At 54.5% G+C, this 19504-nt stretch overlaps 1 protein-coding gene across 1 annotated transcript in view; it reads left to right on the top strand.

Annotated features, from left to right (window-relative positions):
* Window positions 1-314: 314 nt before the first annotated feature.
* Window positions 315-19504, top strand: part of GTF3C1 (general transcription factor IIIC subunit 1) — a gene marked incomplete at its 5' end in the record, with an annotated part of 57604 nt that continues 38414 nt past the window's right edge. Inside the window, 5 exon segments of the mRNA XM_049639372.1 lie at window positions 315-453; window positions 14850-15017; window positions 16829-16944; window positions 18002-18314; window positions 18900-19114. Of these exon segments, the coding sequence (XP_049495329.1) occupies window positions 315-453; window positions 14850-15017; window positions 16829-16944; window positions 18002-18314; window positions 18900-19114 (951 nt within the window).

The raw sequence follows: 19504 nt of genomic DNA, 5'->3' as shown, positions 1-19504 counted from the left end.
GTGTGTGTGTGTGTGTGTGTGTGTGTTAATGATACACTTCCTTGGTTAGAAAACCAAACCACTGAAAAAGTATACGGCGAAAAGCCTCCTGGCTCTGCTCCCATCTGCCTCACTCCCACCCCTGTGTATCCATTTATAGAATCATCTACACCTTCTTCTGTTCCCTTGACAGCATAGCTTGGAGTCTTTCCTCATCAGCCCCTCCAGTGTTTCGTCGCGCAAGATAATCGGTTAACTCAGGTCCTGAGCCTGTGTTCGTTCACATGACTTTAGCGGTCGCAAACGCCGTGCTCGTATCTGATAGCAGCTCTTAAATTGTGTGTTGGCAGGGGCTGTGCGAAAGGACGTTTAAGCGGCTGTACCAGTACATGCTGAATGCTGGCCTCGCGAAGGTGGTGTCTCTCCCCTTACAAGAGATTCACCCTGAGTGTGGACCTTGTAAGACAAAGAAAGGTAAAGAGTCTCGGCCTCTGTTCCCTTGGCTGCGCAGACGGCTTTCTCTTCTCCCCTCCAAGCTCCAGCCTTTCTGTGTCACTACGTTTGGCCTTGCGGTGGGAGGACTTCACGTATTTGGTCGAGTCTTCATTCCTCGGTGCCTGACTTAGGATCTCCTGTAGCAAAAGTGCTCAGGAAATGTTTGCCGGATGAAAGCAATCCTGAGGGCCCGCACCCATCTCCGTGTCGGTGTCCCTCCAACATCTCTGCTCCGTGGCGTCCAAAACCAAGTTCGTGTTTTCCTTCTCAGGCTAAGCCACTGTCCATTCCAGCATTTGCAAGTCCCTCAGCCGTGTTGCATGATCTCATTCTGTAGCCCTTGCGAGGTAGGTGGTAGGGTCACCTTTTAGGTGTAAGAAAATAAAACTTAAGAGGTGCTAGTAACTTACAAAAGGTTGAGCAATCGTAAGTGACAGATGGGGGATTCGAGCCTTCCCAGAGAGTTAAACTCAGGACAAGAGACCGTAAAACTTTAAAAACCTTCCTTAGTGCTTTATTTTTCTCTATCCTTGAGTTTTGCACCATGCTGCTCCTGACCGACCGAAGTCATTGAAAGAGCCGAGGGTCAGAGCTTTCAGTGAAAGATGATAGATGGAGCATACACATGTATCTGCACTCTCCCCAAACTCCTCCCTAGTGGCAACAAGGGATAGAAAAGGAATAAACCAGCAGGTGCGAAGAGGCTAGGGCAGGAATGACAGCACAGAGTCAACAGTATTCTGGTGCCCGAGGCAGACGAACACGTGGTAACAGACTGAGCGGCCTGGGGAACCTGAATGCCTGTGTGTGGCAAGAGCCAAGGATTGATGCCTCCACACCCGGAATTAACTAAAGATGTGGAGATCCCAGGTACCCTTGAGCACAAGTTTGGATGGTGCCAGAGACGAGGGGGTCGGTTGGCAGCGTGTGCAAGAAGCCGCCGCTTCCCCAGGTCCCCTCCCTTACTTTGCATGGCCGGGGTAGAAGTCCTTTCCCACACAAGTCTGGGCTTATCTCAGGATGAGATGCATGAGAGCGTCTCTGGGCTCGCAGACCCAGCCGGGGACAGGGTGCCGTGCTGGCAATGGGACACAAAAAGGTGAGGGTCCTCTCACTGCGGTCCCCCCACGTGGCTCCTGAATGTTGGCGGCCAGACTTACCGTCCCCTAGGCCGGAGGCTGGAGGCTGCTTTCCTGCAGAGACCGACCTGTCCGAGAAGCGTCCTCCAGATGCTGAAATTTAAGGGTATCCCAGCAACACAGCGGGCCCCTGCCCGCTCACCGTTCCTGGAACCCCCACACCATGACAGCCTCTCCCCTGCTCCTCCTCACCCCGCACGACATCCAGAACACAGGCTCCAGGCAGCAACTGAATACTTCCCTGAACATCTGAGAACTCTAACAGGAATGTAAGAGAGACAAATGGGGGAACTAGGAACAAAGTGAGGAGCAGAGGAAAGCCTGGAAGGACTTGCAGAGAGGAGGCGTCGCATCTGTGAAAACACAGCGAGAAGCTGTAAAGGGGGGACGGACGGAAGATAAAAAAGAGCTGTTGGAAATAGAAGAAATCCGCTTATCGCGATGAAAGAGTTAGCGGGAGGGAAGGTGGTGAGATAAAGTTGAGAAGGATCTCAGAAACTCAAAAGAGGCGGGAAGTAGAGCTCAGTTGAAAACAAGACGCTAAAGCCTCGAAGGTCCGACAGCCCGCACGACGGGCTCACAGTGGGGGAGACGGAATGTGGGCAGGGGAGGCGAGGGGAGGAGGTGATGAGAAATGACACAAGGGATTCTCCCAGGTCTGCAGCACGGAGGTTCTAGAGCAAGAGACCTATCAGGTGCCTAGCGTGAAGAACATAACAGAAACCCACACCAACGCCCACCATCCCGGAACTTGAGAAACCCCGAGCAAAAGAGCCTCCGGAGAGGAGACGTCAGACTTCCCGGGAGTCACCGAAGCTGGGCGGCCTTGGAGCAGTGCTTTCCTTCTGAAGGGAATGGACTTTCAGTCTGGAGTTCCTTTATTCAGCTTTTGCATCGATCCGCTGTGAAAATCAGGAACCTGAAACCGCTCGTCTCCCATGTTCCCTTTCAGGCAGCTGCAGGAGGATGCCCACCATCAAACAGCAGACTGAAACAAGAGGCGGGGAAAATGGGGGCCAGGGAGCGAGGAGACCAGGAGAAACATGGGAAGGTGGTGAAGGGAAGTCACCGTGACCGGCACGAGGGCAGCCCGTCCCGGCAGGGGAGCAGGAGAAGGGGGCTCCAGGAGGGACGGAAGTCCACGCAAAGGATCAGTTGCCCGGTGGGTGTGAATGTGTTTAGAGAAGGTTGTATGTCGGCAGAGAGGCTGCGTGTGAATTAGCGACAGGTACGCAGAAAACCAAGCCATTGGGAAAAAATGAAGTTATTAATTCCAGGAAAACCGAAAGGTGCATGAGAAAAAAAGGTTGGGGCCTGTAAGCTTGACTTTGTGGGCAACCTGTCAGTCACTGCCCACCCTAACTGGCTCCCTGTATCTGAGAAAAGTCTCAGATGGGGAGAGGAGATGGGAACACACCGATATTATCATCCAACAGGTGAATAAACCAGGGAAGGAGCCCCCAGGGGCGTAGGGGAAGCTCCTAGAGGGCACCTCCCCTTTGAGTCCCTTCAGTGCCGAGTGCACACGTGACTGGTTGAATGCCTGGCATCCCTCTTCTCGGGAACGGGTGGGCGGCATCAGCCTTCTCAGGAGGAAGAACACCGGGAAGTGCTGCTGGGTCCTGTGGCAGGGACAAAAGTCCCAGGCTTAAGTGCATTTAACTCGAAGTGGGATTATCTGAATGCTTAAAATAGTCATTGCCTGTGGGTCTGTTAATCTCTTTTTTTTTTTTTTTTTTTTTTTTTTAATTTTAGAGTGTAAGCGGGGGAGGGGGCAGAGGAAGAGAATCTTTTTTTTTTCTTTAATGTTTATTTATTTTGGGAGAAGGAGCATCCACACACATATATACACACGTGGGGGGGAGGGGCAGAGAGGAAGAGAGAGAATCCCATGCAGGCTCCATGCTGTCGGCACAGAGCCCAACATGGGGCTCGATCTCACAGACCACAAGATCATGACCTGAGCCAAAATCAAGAGCCTGACGCTTAACCGACTGAGCCACTCAGGTGCACCCCCTCTTTTTAATTTGAGAGAGAGACTGCATGTGAGTCAGGGGGATAGGAGTAGAGGGAGAAAGGATCTTAAGCAGGCTCCAGGCTCAGCCTGGAGCCTGACTCAGGGCTCAATCCCATGACCCTGGGATCATGACCTGAGCCTAAATCAAGAGTCAGATGCTCAACTGACTAAGCCACCCAGGCGCCCCAAGAGAGAGAGAATCTTTTTTTTTTTATTTATTTATTTTAATTATGAGAAAAAGAGAACACGAATAGGGGAGGGGCAGAGAGAGAGAATCTGGAGCAGGCTCATTGCCGTCAGCACTGAGCCCGACGTGGGGCTCGAACTCACAAACCATGAGATCGTGACCTGAGCTGAAATCAAGAGTCAGATGCTCAGCCAGCTGAGCCACCTAGGCGCCCCGAGAGAAAGAGAATCTTGAGGAGGCTCTATACTCAGCATGGAGCCCAACTCAGGGCCGAATCCCATGACCCTGGGATTATGATCTGAGCCAAAATCAAGGCTCAGACACTCAATGACTCAGCCATCTAAGCGCCCTTAATCATCTTTATTTCCTGATTTCTTGCAAAGAAGACATTAAAAATAAACAGACTGGATTGATTATATTTTTAAAGTAGAGAAACTAAGAAGGAAATGCCCTTAAATAACCTTTCTTGCTGGGCGGGCAGCCACGGAGCAAAGCTTCTCCCAGGCTTGAGGTCCCTGGAAATTCAAGCCAGCCGCTTGCAACTGAGACACCTGAGTGAACTTTGATGTAAGACAGCCCTGGGTCAGAATTCTTATTTTGTCACTTCCTGTTGGGGTGACTCTCAGCAAATTTTGACCTCTCTGTACCTCAGTTTCCTCAGCAGGGTTTTCTGGAGATAATAATACAACTTTCCAGAGTGTCATGGGGCTGCCAGAAAACCTTGCACACACAGCGGGGGCCACAGAATGGTAACGGCCACATGTAGCCATGTATTTTGCTTGGCTCACGGCATGTGTTTTCGTTGGGTAGGTTACCGGTCTTTTAAAAATCAGAAATTGCACCTAAGGAGTCAGCCTTTCAACTTGCCTGCACAAATGAAATTAGGCAACGTGAAACTGCATTTCTTTAATAGTAAAGGGTCAGGCCCCATTCCCCAAGGACACCCCGCTTCCTGCTATGTAGCCCATAGCCAGCTTCACTCTGGTATGTCATCGACCTGACCCTTGAAGGTGTGTCTGTGGTCGGGGTTTTCTCGAGGCCTGGTGCTGGGACTAGAAGCTTCCGAGACTGGGTACCGATGGTAATGATGGCTTTGGCTCCTTCTGCAGGGTTAAGTGGGCAGGCACCTAAGACAATGACGATTGGAAATTTTAGATTGTCACCCACAACCACGGTGAGCCCATTCTGACTGTCCAGGGGGCTCATCTCTCCCCGGTGGGCTTGTCACCCACCTTCTGCTGCTCAGGCTTATCGACTGGGTTCTCCTGACTTCCTCTGTCACACTGTGATTTGGTTGTTTGCGTGACTTTTTTCCAAACTAAGTAGTGAGCTTCTTGAGAGCAGCCACCACACTCCTCACATCCCTTCTATCCTTGAGACCCGTGCAGGGTCTGCTTGGAACAGAGTAGGGCTAAGCAAATGCTTAGCAAATTTAATTTAATTAGGTAGCACTTCAGTTACTTTCCTGGGGCAGGAGACAAGGGATGAAGGCACAGTTCTAGTCTTTTTTGCCTTGTGCGTCATCCCACTTTGCAGAATTAATATAAACCTTCCCTCTAAGGCATGAGGGAGCAGACAAGACTTAATAAGTAAAGATGAGGGATTACTTCGTGTAAATTTACAGGTGTGCTTGGATATATACGAGTTGTTTCCAAAAGCTGTAAATAGTTTGGGTTTCACATATTTCAAATACATTACAGTAAGCTGCAGTGATCTGCTTTGCAGAAAGGCGGGGTGGGGTGGGGGGGAGTCTGGGTAATGAAAACAGTCACCCTGAACTGATCTGTTTTGCAAATTTGGATTATAGTCTTCAAGAGTGGACTAGTCAGACTGTATTTATTCAGTTGGGCTGAGAACAAAAGGGAAGAGAAAGAGAAGTTAATGGGTGATCCTTCATAAAATAATGGCAACTGGAAGCAGTTGACAGAAGTCGTGCCCCCCCGCCGCCCCCCCCCCCCCGGGGCTAATGATGGAGGCGGTGAGTCAGCGGGTTTTCCAGGTTGGGTGACGAGGCAGGTCCAGCATTGAAGAGGATGGGGGAGGGGCCCTAGCATCTGTATCACCCTGTTCGTGATGTAGCCTCTTCCCATAGCTATTAACCCAGGGCCCTTAAAAAATAAGGAACAAGTTCAACAAGACAGCGGGACACGAGATCAATATACAAAAATCAGTTGTATTTCCATTCATTGATAACAGGCACCCCAAAAATGAAATCAAGAAAGCAGTCCTCCCATTAGCATCAAAAAGAATAAAATACTTGGGAATACATTCAAGCAAAACAAGCGTAAAAACATATACTCTGAGAATGACAAAACATTGTTGACCGAAATTTCCGATCTAAGCCAGAGGGAAAACCTCCCTTGTTCACGGATCCGGAGAGGTAGCCTAGTTCAGATGGCTGCACTCCCCGAATTAGCAGAACCCCAGCTGACCTATGTGCAAACATTGGCGAGCCAATCCAGAGTTCATCTGGAATTGCAAGGTGCCCGGAAAGTTAATCCTGGGAAACAAGAATCCAACACAAAGCAACAATAATCAAGCCAACACGGTACCGGCACAAAGAGACCACGGAGTAGAGCCGACAGTCCGGAGGTACACCTACACATCGATGGTCGGCTGATGTTCAACAAGGGCTGCAAGACCATTCAATGGAGAGAGAAGCCATTCACAAGAGGCCATTACAGCGTGATTCCATTTTGGTGAAAGTTCAGGACAGGGAATCCAGAAGGAGATTAATAAGTGCTTAGGGCTACGGGGTGGCCACACAGGGGTGCCAGCGGCTACAAGGTCTGAGGCAGTGAGGACGTTCTCAGACGGCCTGGTGACAGGTTGACAGGTGCACGTACCTGGGAATACACGACATCACCATCGACTTGCACGCTTCGCACGGTGAATGGAGTGGAATAGGAATTGTAGCTCAATAAAGCTGTTAAAAATTAAAGTAAAACCAGCAAACACTTGTAACAGGGTACAGCAAGCTTAAGATCATTCAAATGGCACAAGGCGACATTTAAAAAGTTCTAGTAGGATTCAGGTATACGAGCTAAGAAAAAAGAGAAATGAGCCATATCAAGAAGGATTAACACACAATAAAATAAAGGTTTAAAAGAGTTTTGGAACCAGGAGAGTAGAATTAAAAAGAACGAAGATCAGAAACACAGAAAGGATAAAAGGTGAGCATAAACATGAAAAGAATAGAAGAAGGTTGTCAGGGCCGAGTTTAAAGCCTAGCAAATTAGTGGTGCTGGGGGAAAACCAGTTAAATCGGTTAAAAATAGCAAGATCTCTTTAAGTTAAAAGTGACAAAGTTGATCCAAGGATGCTAGCTAAAAAATGAAGGGTAATTACTCTCAGTAATATTTCTGATAAATGAAAGAAACAGACGCTTTATGGCAAAAGCGATTAAAGGCAAGAACCTCAAAGAGTAGAAGGAGTAAAACACCCCAGTGGCATAATTCCAGGCCGCGTTCCTGCTGTCCAGGAGGGAACTTGTACTGAAGCCTGCTGACCGTGAGGGAATGTTCCGTCAACCTCCCTGAGCAGGAAAACGTGCCTGTCCAGGCTGTGCTAGGGGAGGGGGAGGCTGGTGGCAAGTGGAAGGGGAGTGGGGCAGGGGGAGAATTCTGGAGAATCGGACTGGGGCAGATGGCAGTCAATGTGCCAGAGATGTGGGGAGGGCCTGGCCAGGTTCTTTGGGCTTGCAAGAGCCCAGAGGCCAGTGCAAGGACTTGTGAGCTCGTGACTGGCCGCACGGGTGACCAGCTGGCCACAGGTTGGCGAGGGGCCAGTAAAGTGACTGCGATGTGTCTGCTGAGCACCTGGCTCAGAGCCCTCAAGAAAAGTGCACGGTTTACCCCAGCCCTTTCCATCTGTGGGTCTCTAAGAACTTTGGGGGCCTAACCGAGTCCATCACTAACTCAGCCCAAGGGCTTGGGAGGTGGTCCCTACCCTGGGTATTTAATGGTGGCTCTGGAACTCTCTCAACCGAGGACATTTCTACAGTGTCCTGAAGTTCGTGAGCCCTCTGTATGCACGTATGTGATTGTCCGTGCCCTTGTTACCTTGTGCAGTTAGCAAGGGAAACCTTAGATCCTGTGGGCTTATCTTAGGGCGTGAAAAAGAAGGCACCAGGGGAGATTCTGCCGTTTTGTAATCCCATCCTGTTAGTCTTGGAGCCAGGAGAGAGATGGGAAAGCCATCCAGATAACATGTCAGGCTCTATGCCAAGTGTTCGTGCTGTGTTCTGATCCTTTTGGCCACCCCATTCGTGCGGGTGCCCTCTTCTTTTTCTTCCCTTCACTGATCAGAAAACCAGAGCACAGATCCCTTGTCTCAGGTCCTAGAGCTAGGTTCTGTGGGGGGTTGAGCACAGAAGGTGCGAGTCTGTAACCAGGGCCCTCTGCTGCCTCCCTGACAGATGACAGGGGTGACGGGATGGGCGGTGGAAGCTGGCAGGCAGGGGCGGGGCTGAAGGTGGGGCCAGCCGAGGACAGCTGTCCCAGGGGCAGGAGAGTCGGGAGATGTGGACTACCCCTGCGGACCATCTTCTCTCCAGTCTGTCTTCCACATCCACCGTGGAAATAACTTCGAGTCACGCCTACGGAATAAAAGCAAATATGCATAGAAAGTGAAAACTACAATATCCATCGCTTGGCCTGGAAACCTTTTGCAGTCGGTCTTCCCCTTCAGTCCCGCCCTCCCACCACCCCTGCCCGCCTCGGTGCCTCTGCCCGTGCCTTCCTCCCGCCTCGACAACTGCGTATCCTCTAGCGTCCCACTTTGGGGCCACCCTCGGTACCTCCTCCCCCCACGCCGCCTGGCCCCACATGCCTCCCCGCTCCCCAGCATCGTGCATGCGGGCGGTAGAGCCCTGCCTCATAGCTTCTTTCTCTGTAGTCACTGAGCACTTAGCGTGTTTAGGGGTGAAGCTGAACACCTTACCTGCATTTACTCCTGTAGTCCTCAGCAGGTTAGTCTAGACATGCCGTTAGAAGTGTGCCCATTTTATAGATGAGGAGCCGGAGGCTCAGAGAGGTTAGCAGATTGCCCAGGGAGAATCAGTCAGAACTGAAATCCGGGCTCGTGTTGAAACCTCAGCAGACGGCCCACCTGCGCTCTCCAGCCTCTGTCTCAGACGCCACCCTCTGCGGGCAGGAACCCTGCCGTCTTCGTCCTCATGTGTTCTGGGCCCAACGCACAGCAGATGCCTGAAATTGAATTCGAGCCCCCAGGCAATCTCCTGGTATTTTCGGCCCAGGTGACGGGCTATGACCCTTGGTCCTCAGAAGCTGTGTTTTTCTAAGGTTGCTGTAGTGGTAACAGTAAGAAAAGCGGGAGCAAGTGCCGCCTACGTGTGTGCCCGGCGCGGTCCTGGGGAGGAAGATCCTGTTCCTGTCCCCATTTACTAGGGAACGGCCCGAGGCACAGACTGGTCTTCTCCCTTCACCATGGTTATCCAGCTGGTGAGTGGCAGAGGCAGGTTCTCACCAGAGGGAGACTCCAGAGCCCGTGTTTCTAACCCATCCCATCACCCTGGCGTGTGGGCAGCAGCACCCCCCTCCGCCACTGAGTGCAGTCCTGGACTCTTTGTGTCCCCTGGGCGTGCTTCTCATTTCAGTGTCTGGACTACCTGAATGACTCCCGAGCACTGACCAGCCTAGGCCCGTCCAGGGGTGGGTGCGTGCGTGTGCGTGGGTGGTGAGACAGGAGCAAAGCACTGAATTTGCATAACCTCCCCCTGGCTTACCAGTAGGACTGTCCCTTCACTGGTGACTCTTCCAGAGCACGTCTGTCCTGGTGCTCGTTCGTTCCCATCTTGCTCTTGCTTTCTCCCTGGTTAACCACTTGGGGAGCAGCACTCTGCCCCGTGGCCAGGTGAGATCTTCCCCGGGGGTGTGAGAAACACAGGCTGTTGGTTCCACTTCGTAGCAGCTTGGGGCTTTCCTTTACAGTGAGCAGTGTTTTCTGATAGAAGTTGGAAGTTCTAGCCCAGCCGGGTTGCCTAGTGTGGAAAAAAGGCCACTTTCTAGGTCCAAGACGTCCAGTTGGGTCCCTTGACCCCTCTGAGCCTCAGTTTCCTTTTTCATGGGATGGTAGTGGTTACTTGCAGAATCCACACGACGATTCAGATAGCATCTGAAACCACCTCCCGCAGTGCCTGATGCATCCCGGATGCTCAGTAAGGATTCCTCCCTCCCGCCTTCTTTTCTGGGTCTTCAGAATGTCTAATAAGTGAAGCCATTCTTTCTTCATGCCAAGGCAAGCCCATCTGGGTCTTTGACACAAAAGAACGGTGTGATTGGTTTGTGTTGAACTGCTGACATTGGTGCACGCTGTGTCTTTAAGATGCCTGAAACTCCTCATGCTTGACTGCGTGTGCAGTGATCTGGCTGGCTCTCTCTCTCTCCTGCCTTCCGTTCCCGGGAAGTAAGCCCCGCACCCAGGGATCGGCGGTTGCCATTAACAGACCCGTGACTTCTCCGCTAGAGTGTCTAGTCACTGAGGCGGCCGCTCAGATGGCGTGACGGGCGCTAGTCACGCTGTGTGCGTGTGCTGACCGGGGTCTCACTCTGGCCCCTTCTGTGGCTTCTGCTGGCTTACAGTCTGGAACAGACTCCTGAGAATTTGCCTTAAAAATAGGCAAATAAGAGCTGAAGGGACTTCAATACTAAAAATTGACATTTTGAGGCTGTTTAAACTCCAGAGCTATGGGAAAGGTGTATGAGGCTGCTGCAGTCACGAGCCACAGACCACACCGTGTGGCATCCTTCACCTGCCTTATCTCTTGCAATTCTCCCCACCACCCCCTGAGGCTAGACGTTCTCCTTAGCCTTAGTTTCCAGGCAAGTCCGTTGAAGCTGAGGGAAGTCAACCGGTTTGCTCAGGTTTGCACACTGGCTCTGGAAGAAGAGTCCAGATTCTTTTCTTTTTTTTCCTTTTTAATGTTTATTGATTTTTGAGAGAGAGACAGAGTGCAAGTGGGGAAGGGGCAGGGAGAGAGGGAGACACGGAATCGGAAGCAGGCTCCAGGCCCTGAGCTGTCGGCACAGAGCCCGACACGGGGCTTGAACTCGTGAACTGCCAAGATCGTGACCTGAGCCAAAGTTGGACGCTCAAACAACTGAGCCACCCAGGCGCGCCAAGAGTCCAGATCCTTAACCACCACGCACGCTACCTGTCTAACACGAAATTTTCCAAAGTAAGGGTACATTTGACACAGCATGGGGAAATGGACGTGTTTCTGCGATCAGTGTTTTGAGAAAGACCAGAGACAGACAGCTTGGGGTTTGCTTGTCTGATGGCTCCAGAAGAAAGTCCATGCAGTTGGGCTTCATGGCAGAGAAATGAGCTGTGCTTTGTGGGTTAGGTAGAGCTGCAGACCCCGTGGCCCGAAACCTCACCGGCAGCCGTGTGCACGTGTCACGCCTGGCCTTCCAGAAGCACGCTGGGCCCCGTCTGAGATGCTCGAGCAGCCCCACCACTCAGGGTGTGCCGGAGACCCTCCCTGTATCATGGGGCTCACGGGGACCGGCAGCCTCGGCTTGTCGTGAATTCATAACAGCCGTGACACAGGACTGGCCCTCAGCACGGGCTGGCTGGCCGTAGGATGACTGCTGTGTTCCGGCCTCTGCACAGACGTCCTCCCCAGTCATCCTTACACCAACACGTGATGTACAGAACGCCAGCCTCTCATTTTGCTGAGCTTCACACGAAGAGCTACACTAAGTCCTTCCTCCCAAGTCCCGGACACGGGAGGTTGTAGGGCTGAGACAGGCCCACGGCTGCCCGACCCGGGAGCCCAGGTTCGCCCCGATGCTCCTCTGAAGGTCCGGCCGCCCTGGCTGGCAGCGGAGACGTCAGCGGGGCCGTTTGGACCAGGCCATGACGGGACGGACATCAAGTGGTGTAGAAGCAGAGGTGAGCACAGGTGGCGACTTGATGCCGTGAGGAGCGGAGGCTGGGAAGGCTGAGCGGGGTTTTCCCTCTTCCCCCTTCACCCTTGGAGAGCTGTCCTTCGTGGTGTTGTTTTAAAAAGAAAAAAAAAAAACAAAAAAAAAAACCTTAAAAATGCTGAGCGTGGAGCCCAACGCAGGGCTTGAACTCGCCACCCCGAGATCAAGACCGGGGCTGAGATCAAGGAGTCGGGTGCTTCAGCGACCGAGCCACCCGGCCACCCTCCTCCTTCACCCTTTGGGTTCCCCGAGTGCGTACTAGTGTTTCTCCTCCTCCACTTGCGCCGATGTCCAGCGCTGCTCTGTGCGTCTTTTCTTGGCCGATTAACCTCGTGAGGAAGTTAGAACCGGATGGAAGGAATAACGCCAGGCTGTTGCTGAGACGTGCTGGCCTGCCCGAGTGCCGCATTGGACCGTCGCTCCCGCAGAGGCCAGCGTCCCTGGCCCCGGGTCACCCGCCGTTCTTGGTCACGTGGGTGTCTTTGAATTAGGGGCCGTATGTTGCCCAAGGTTTGGGCCCCGGGCTCGGAAGGCAGACTGTCTGATAAATCCCGGTTCCTCCCTTGCTAAGGGGTGGGAGTTTGGGCGAATGCCTTAGCTCCAGCTGTTCTCAAGTGTGAAACAGAATGGTAGCAGCCACCTCCCACGGCCGTGATGAGGGCCAGCTCGTGTGACACGTGGAGAGCTTGTGTTGGCGTCTGAGGAACGGGAGCAGCTTTATCGGGAGCAGCAGGTCACTCTTTGGGCACCGTCTGAGGGGCGAGGTGGGGGTTGAGGGGGCTGGGAGGGGGCTTGGGGAGAGGTCGGGGGGAGGACCCAGTGGGGAGTGACTCCGTGGTTGGTGGGCTGGCCGCAGGTGCCTCCATCTGCGGCCGCGAGAAGGAAACCCGCACGGAGCACCCAGTTCTGGTCACCTGAGCCTTGAAATAATTTTCAGCCATGCACATGGGCGCAAGGGTCCCCCTCGTCGCCGTGGCTCCCCTCCTGGTTGTTTTAGGCTCCTGGGAGGGAGAAGTGGAGGGGGAGGGCAGGGCAGGCACCCCGAGCCATGGGCAAAGCTGTGGGCAACAGGAGAACCTCGGAGGGCCTGGCAGGTGCGGAGGAAGCCGAGGCTTAAGGAAGCCAGTGCTGTGATATCATGTTTCTTCTGTTGAAAAGTCATGAACGGGGGATTTTCTGTCACTGTGAGGAGTGCAGGCCAATTAGCACGAGGCTAATGCCTGAGGACTTACCAGGCTGCCCTCACTTCTGTGTCCATTTGCCCCAGGCCTGCCCACCCCCCCATGAGGTTCTGGTGGGTCCGCCATGGCAGACCCTCCTCTGAGGGTAAATCCGATGAGTTCAGGGCCCCGAGACGCACTACTGTTTGTGAAGGACACCTGTGCGCCACGTGCTGTGTCCCCCCCATGATAATCCCCTGCCCCAGCTGGGGTGGTCGTACCTGACCTTGCTCCAAGGTCAGTCTGCAGTGCTCGGTGTGGGCATGCCACACCCCGCAGGAAGGCCCTCAGGGCCCGCAGCTCCCGCACAAGAGGCGCTGGGTGGCAGAGGCCAGCTTTATTGTCGCCCCTCCTTGCCCCGGTACCCAGGATTGTGCTCCTCGGTGGCCCAGTGGAGAGACCATCTGTATCCCTGATGTGATAACTACTGCAGATTTGGTGACTGAAGACAGCATTTTCTTTATTATTTTAGTTTTTACTTCTATTTATTATTATTATTTTATAATTCTGGAGGTCTGAAATGGGTGTCCTTGGGCCACAGTTGTGATGTTGGCAGGGCTTTGTTCCTTCCAGAGGCGCTAGGCGAGAATCCATTTCCCGTGGCCATTTCCAGTTTCTGGAGGCCCCGTGCATTCCTTGGCCTCGCGCTCCCTTCCTCCGTCTTCACAGCCAGCAGCCTAGCATCCCCCAGTCTCTCACTCTGATCCTTCTGCCTGTCTCTTTAAGGACTCTGTGACACGGGACCCGCCCAGATTCTCCAGTATAAGCAGCTAACTGCGACCCCTGCAGCAAAAAGCCTTAATTCAGTCACACCTGCAAGTCCCTTTTGCCACAGAAGGGAACATATTCACAGGTTCCGGGTGTCAGGGCGTGGACATCCTCAAGGGGCCCTTATTCTGCCTCCACACTCCTGTGTCACAGGACGTCTTAGTGCTGGATCGTTTCTTCTGCTTTGGAGGCCTGTGACCCCTGAGTAACTTTGCACCTGTCGTTTACAAGCTCTGGGGAGCTTGGGCAAGTCGTGTAATCCTCTGAACCTCGGTTTCTCCATCTGTAAAATGCCTCCCAGGATTGTCAGGATCGAATGAGTGAGTTTGCACTAGCAAAGTGTTAAGATGTTGTTGCTTCTCCCTGTACCTGTGTCTCGGTCCAGCCGTAGGCAACACTTGTTACGTCGTGCTTCTGGGGTGGCATCCAGGCGCACTGTGGTTGCGTGAGGGCAGGCGCTAGTGCACAGAGTGGTGGCTTGTCCGTGTGCTGCCACTTAGCCCCTCATCACTGTTTCTGTCACTCAGAAAAGCTAGCTCTAACGAGTGCTGTGTGGACCTCTTCGTCCCGGCAGCTCTCACCTCTTTCTATTTTCTTGGAATAAATTCCCACTCTTGGAGCAGTGTTCTCAGAGGCTGCTAGGACCCGTTTACGTGGCTGCCACACCTTACTGGCTGTGGGTGTCCGCTTTAAAAGGGAAAAAAAAACAGCTTTCATTCTTGAAGCAATACGGCTTGCGTGCCAGGCACCGTGCTGGACAGGCAGGCCCGCTTCCTCTTGTCACAGAGCAAACACGACCAGGAGAGGGCTGCTACTGTTTCTTTAACAGCCTGACACAGGGCCTCATTATCCCCCTCATTTGCATGTCTTTGTTTCCTAATTATATTGAAAACAGAAAGCGGTTTTATGGAGGAAACTTTCAGGTCTCGTGCCCCAGGATGTGCGGTTTCAAATGTTCCCAACTCGATGCTGCATACAGGCTTTCTTGGGTCTCTGTCCCAGCGGGGCCCCCCCACCCCCACCCCCCCCCCCCCCCCCGTCCCCAGCAGTGTTGTGCTCACTGCTGGAAAACATGCCACGTTGTGTTCCTAGGGACGGACGTCATGGTGCGCTGCCTCAGGCTGCTCAAGGAATTTAAACGGAAGGTCGAGGACGACCACGACCAGGACGACGATGAGGACGAGGAGGTCATCTCCAAGGGAGTACCCCCGGTGGACATCGTGTACGAGCGGGACATGCTCACGCAGACCTACGAGCTCAGTAAGTCCCGTTCCCATGCCTGCTTGCGTGCGGCTCGAACCCCGGGAGTCGAGGGGTGTGTTGCCCACGTGTTGAGAGAGGGCTGTGCTGTGGAGCGTGTGAAGCGGCAGGGAGTCCTGGGGCTCCCGTGAAGGGTTAGGCTTTGGGTCCGATTGGAGCGTGAATCGTTGCTGTGTAGAGCATCGGCAAGGTCTCTGAGCCTCAGTTCCCACATCTGTAAAATGGGGATGGCGGTCACCCTAGCACGTGAATGAGGAGCAGAATTGGAACGCCGGCGTCAGGCCTGCTATGTGGGAAGCGCTCAGGAAATGAGCAAAGACTTGAGGGCTACCTGCCATGTTCTCAAATTGGTCTGAGTTGCTGCAGCCTGGTGGCACCTCCCCCCCACTCCTCACCCTTTCCCTGGACCCCCTAGAATCCACGGAAGACAGCGGTCACCCAGAGCCGTAGACGGTGTGGCCGCACGTCCCGTGGGGAGGACAGAGGAGAAGGTGCGGTGGCCACGGGACCAGCAGCTCATACGAAGCCACGTTGGCGAATTGGCACGGCCTTTTCGAGGGGCCTTTTGGTCGTTTTTATCAACTCTTAATATCACTCTGAATGGGTTCCTCTGAACACGGTTTGGGAAAAGCTGCCCTTAACCCTTCTGTGGCTTCTTTGAGCATGTTAGTAGCTCAACATGGGAACGCATCTTAGCCCCCTCTTTCCTGATGTTTATTTTCATGCACACACAACACAGCAAGAGCACCGTTATCCAGATGGCTTGTACCTGGCAGCGTGAGCTATGCGATGCAGCAGGAAATAGAGGGGTGCTGTTTCTGAACAGAGTTTTCCCACAAAGCCTGCCCTGTGGTTTGTGCACTTCGCTGGGGGGGGGGGGTTCCCTGCCGCCCCCCCCCCCCCCCCCGCCTCCCAGGCTCCATCCTGGGATTCCCAGTCCAGAGCCGTTGGGTAGATTTATTTTTTATTTTTGTATTTCCTATGTATGTATGTATGTATGTATGTATGTATGAGAGCATGAGCAAGGGAGAGGGGCAGAGGGAGGGGAGAGAGAGAGAGAGAGAGAGAGAGAGAGAGAAAGAGAGAGAGGGACCCAAGCAGGCTCCACACTCAGCCCAGAGCCCGATACAGGGCTCAATCCCACGACCAGAGCCAAAAGCAAAAGTGAGACTCTCAACCGCCTGAGCCACACAGGCGCCCCCATTGAGTACACTTAAAAGGGCTTCTTAGAGGCAGCGACGGTCACAGCACCGAGCGGTGACAGCATGTAGCAGGGCAGGAGCTGGCCAACTAGAGGGGGCAGATAGTGCAGCCCGGTTGTCTGCTGTCGCGTGCTGCAGGGCCCAACAGCGTCACCCCCTCCCTGGCCTGCTGGCGGGCGGCTGTCACGGACGGCACAGTAATCGGTATTCCTCGTGCCTCTGAGTCGCAGTCTGCGTCTGCCGAGAAAGCCAGGGAGATGAAACAAGTTCTTAATTAAAAACCATTTGTTGAAAAAGGATCTTTTTCATTTGTCTGGAGAAGCTCCCCGCTGCCGGGCACAAGCGGGAACTGCCGGGGCTGAGGACGTCAGCGGCGGGCCACTGGCCACGTGCTGTCCTAACGCGGGGGAGCCCGGTGGCACTGAAGAGTTAGCTGCCGGCAGTGGCTGGCGCTCAGAGGTGCCGGGGAGGCGAGGTCGAGAGGAGACCCGGGGTCTATTCTGTCCGTGGGCTCTGCCGCGCCGACCGCTCTGTGCTGAACTGGGGCGGTGGGAGCGGACTGGCCTCGGGCGCGAGGCTGCGCTTCACACGTCCTGTCCTTCCCTGCAGTTGAGCGCAGAGGCACGAAAGGAATTTCCCAAGCTGAAATCCGAGCGGCTATGAACGTGGGAAAGCTGGAGGCGAGAATGCTGTGTCGTCTTCTTCAGAGATTTAAGGTTGTCAAGGTAACATCGTGAGCACACTTCATTGTCTTCGGGCGTGCGCACGGTGTGACAGTGAGGGGCCGACTCAGCCGGGCCGAGGACGCGTCGCCTGCGTCTCTGCCACCAGGGGCCGCCCGGGGGCGTGGCGTGTCTCCCAACCCCCTGACTTGGTTTCTGTTGGCTTTCACTTGTTAAAAACCGGGTGAACCTTCAGCACTGATAAGTCAGTAGATGATGTGACCGCGTGGGGAGCACAGCCGCGCAGGGACTCTCAGGAAGCTGGCTAGCCCCCCACTGCCCTTTCAGACAGGGCGGGTGCTGTCCAGGGACCCCAGCCCCCACTCAGGCCTCCCTCTCTCTTGTCACTCTCCTGGCTCCTGGGGACATACGTGTCTGCTGGTCCCCTTTTGGAATTCACACCTGCCCTCCAGGCCTTATCCTTCACTCTCTTCTTGCCAACAATGTGACCATTTTGTTGGAAGGCAGTCGAGCTCATGATTGCAGAGCATTTAGTATGGCCCTTGGCATGTGGTTGGCATGTAGAAGGTGTTGCTTTTCTGGCCATTAAGGGCCCAGGAGAGCCCCTTTCCCCCGTCCTGAAGATACGGGTGAGTGTGGGTTGGTGATGACCTCATCCTCCGTCCCAGAGGCAGGGACTGCATGGGGCTGGCGACCTCCAGTCTGTGACAGCGGTTCTGAGCCCTCAAATTCTGCGTAGCCAACACTCACCGCTCGCTAACCATTTCCTGTGGGCCTAGTCTGGTGCCAGGCACCGGGGAGATGGGGAGGGCCAAGGTAGGGCCCCGCCCTCAAGGAGTTCACGGTCCTGTAGAGCAGACACACATTCAGGGCTGCGGTTTGAAAACCCATCTCCGACAGGCCTGTGGAAACGGCACCTGAGGGACGGCCAGACAGGCGGACGGCGACGGAGCGTCAGCTGGGCGGACGTGGGGCCTGGGTGGTGACAGGGGAGGTGCGGGAAGGATCAGGAGATAGATACCGCAGCCCCCCGCTCTCCCGTGTGCCCGAGTATGGCAGCGCCCCCCAGATGCGATTCAACCCGTCTCCTCCCCACCAGGGTTTCATGGAGGACGAGGGCCGGCAGCGGACCACCAAGTACATCTCGTGCGTATTTGCAGAAGAGAGCGATCTCAGCCGGCAGTACAAGAGAGAGAAGGCCCGGAGCAAGCTGCTGACCACAGTGAGCTTGGCCTCGGTGCAGGAGGAGTCCCTCCTGCCCGAGGTGGAGGACAGCTTCCTCTCCGACTCAGACAGCGAAGAGGAGCGCGGCAGCAGCAGCAAGAGGAAAGGCAGAGTGTCCCAGGGCGACGGGAGAGCCTGCTTCGGCGCCGGTCTCGGGACCCAGCCTCATCACTCCACCCCAGCGAAGGGTATGGGATGCTCTCGGGCCGCGGGGAGGGGCCTCCGTCTGAGCTGCTGCAATCCTCCCTTGCTCCGGGGGTCTTCAGAGAACAGCCCGTTCACTTAGCACCTGAGGGCGCCGTTGGTGGTGCCCTGACTGGGGACACGGTCACATGACCCTGTGTCTAGAGGAGATGGTCACGTGGTCTGTCCCCTGGCTGCTGGCAAGGCCGTTCCCCTTGGCAGATAGTCGGTTTGTCTTGCGGTGTCTTTACCATTCAAGGGATGGAATCCAGTAAACTTCCTCTCTCCCCTTCTCTCCAGCGATCTGAGGGCCCTCAAGTTTTTAGTTTAGTTACAGACTTTTTTAAACATGCGGAGGGTGGAGACGAAGACAGGCTTTCGAGTCTGGTATTCAGCTAAGCACGGGGTGGTGGCAGGGGGTGGGGAGGGGCGTCGCCGCTGCTCGCTGGGTCCTCCCCCCATCCTCAAACCAACCAGAAGGAATCGTTTTGGCCTGCGTGGGCCTTGTCTGGGCGAGCGTAAGTGCCCCTTTCTCCGTCCCTCCGTATGGCCACCGTTCATTCATGCCTCTCCCGCCCCCTCCACTGCAGGTGGCTGGAAAGTAAACCTCCACCCACTGAAGAAGCAGCTGCCCTCCTCCCTAGCGGTGGCCGAGGAGAAGGCCTGCCAGAGCTCTGCGGGCGGGGACAGCCTCCTGGACACCAGCGCCTCTGCGTACCCCGGCGCACCCTTTGGCTCCCACTGCATGGAGAGTAGCAGTGGCGACATGACCGTGATCGAAGAGGTCAGGCTTGAAAACCCGAAGGTGAGGGCTCACGGTGGGGACGCCTTTTGTCCAGCAGGGGCCCGTGGCGGGTGGACCTTGGCCTTCTCGGTCCCATGTTTGAGAATCACAGCAGGGACACCTGCGTGACTCAGTCCATTAAGCATCCAGCTCTTGGTTTCAGCTCAGGTCATGATGTCATGGTTCATGGGATCGAGCCCCACATCAGCCTCTGTGCCGGCAGTACAGAGCCTGCTTGGGATTCTCCATCTCTCTCCGTCTCTCTCTGCCCCTTCCTCACGCTCTCTCTCTCGCTCTATCTCTCTGTCTCTGTCTCTGTCTCTCTCTGCCCCTTCCTCACGCTCTCTCTCTCTCTCTCTGTCTCTCTCTCTGTCTCTGTCTCTCTCTGCCCCTTCCTCACGCTCTCTCTCT

This window comes from Panthera uncia, chromosome E3 (genome assembly GCF_023721935.1).
Source record: "Panthera uncia isolate 11264 chromosome E3, Puncia_PCG_1.0, whole genome shotgun sequence".
NCBI classification, from domain to species: Eukaryota; Metazoa; Chordata; class Mammalia; order Carnivora; family Felidae; genus Panthera; species Panthera uncia.
Note: the sequence above shows the minus strand (reverse complement) of the source record. Positions and strands in the feature narration are given on the sequence as shown.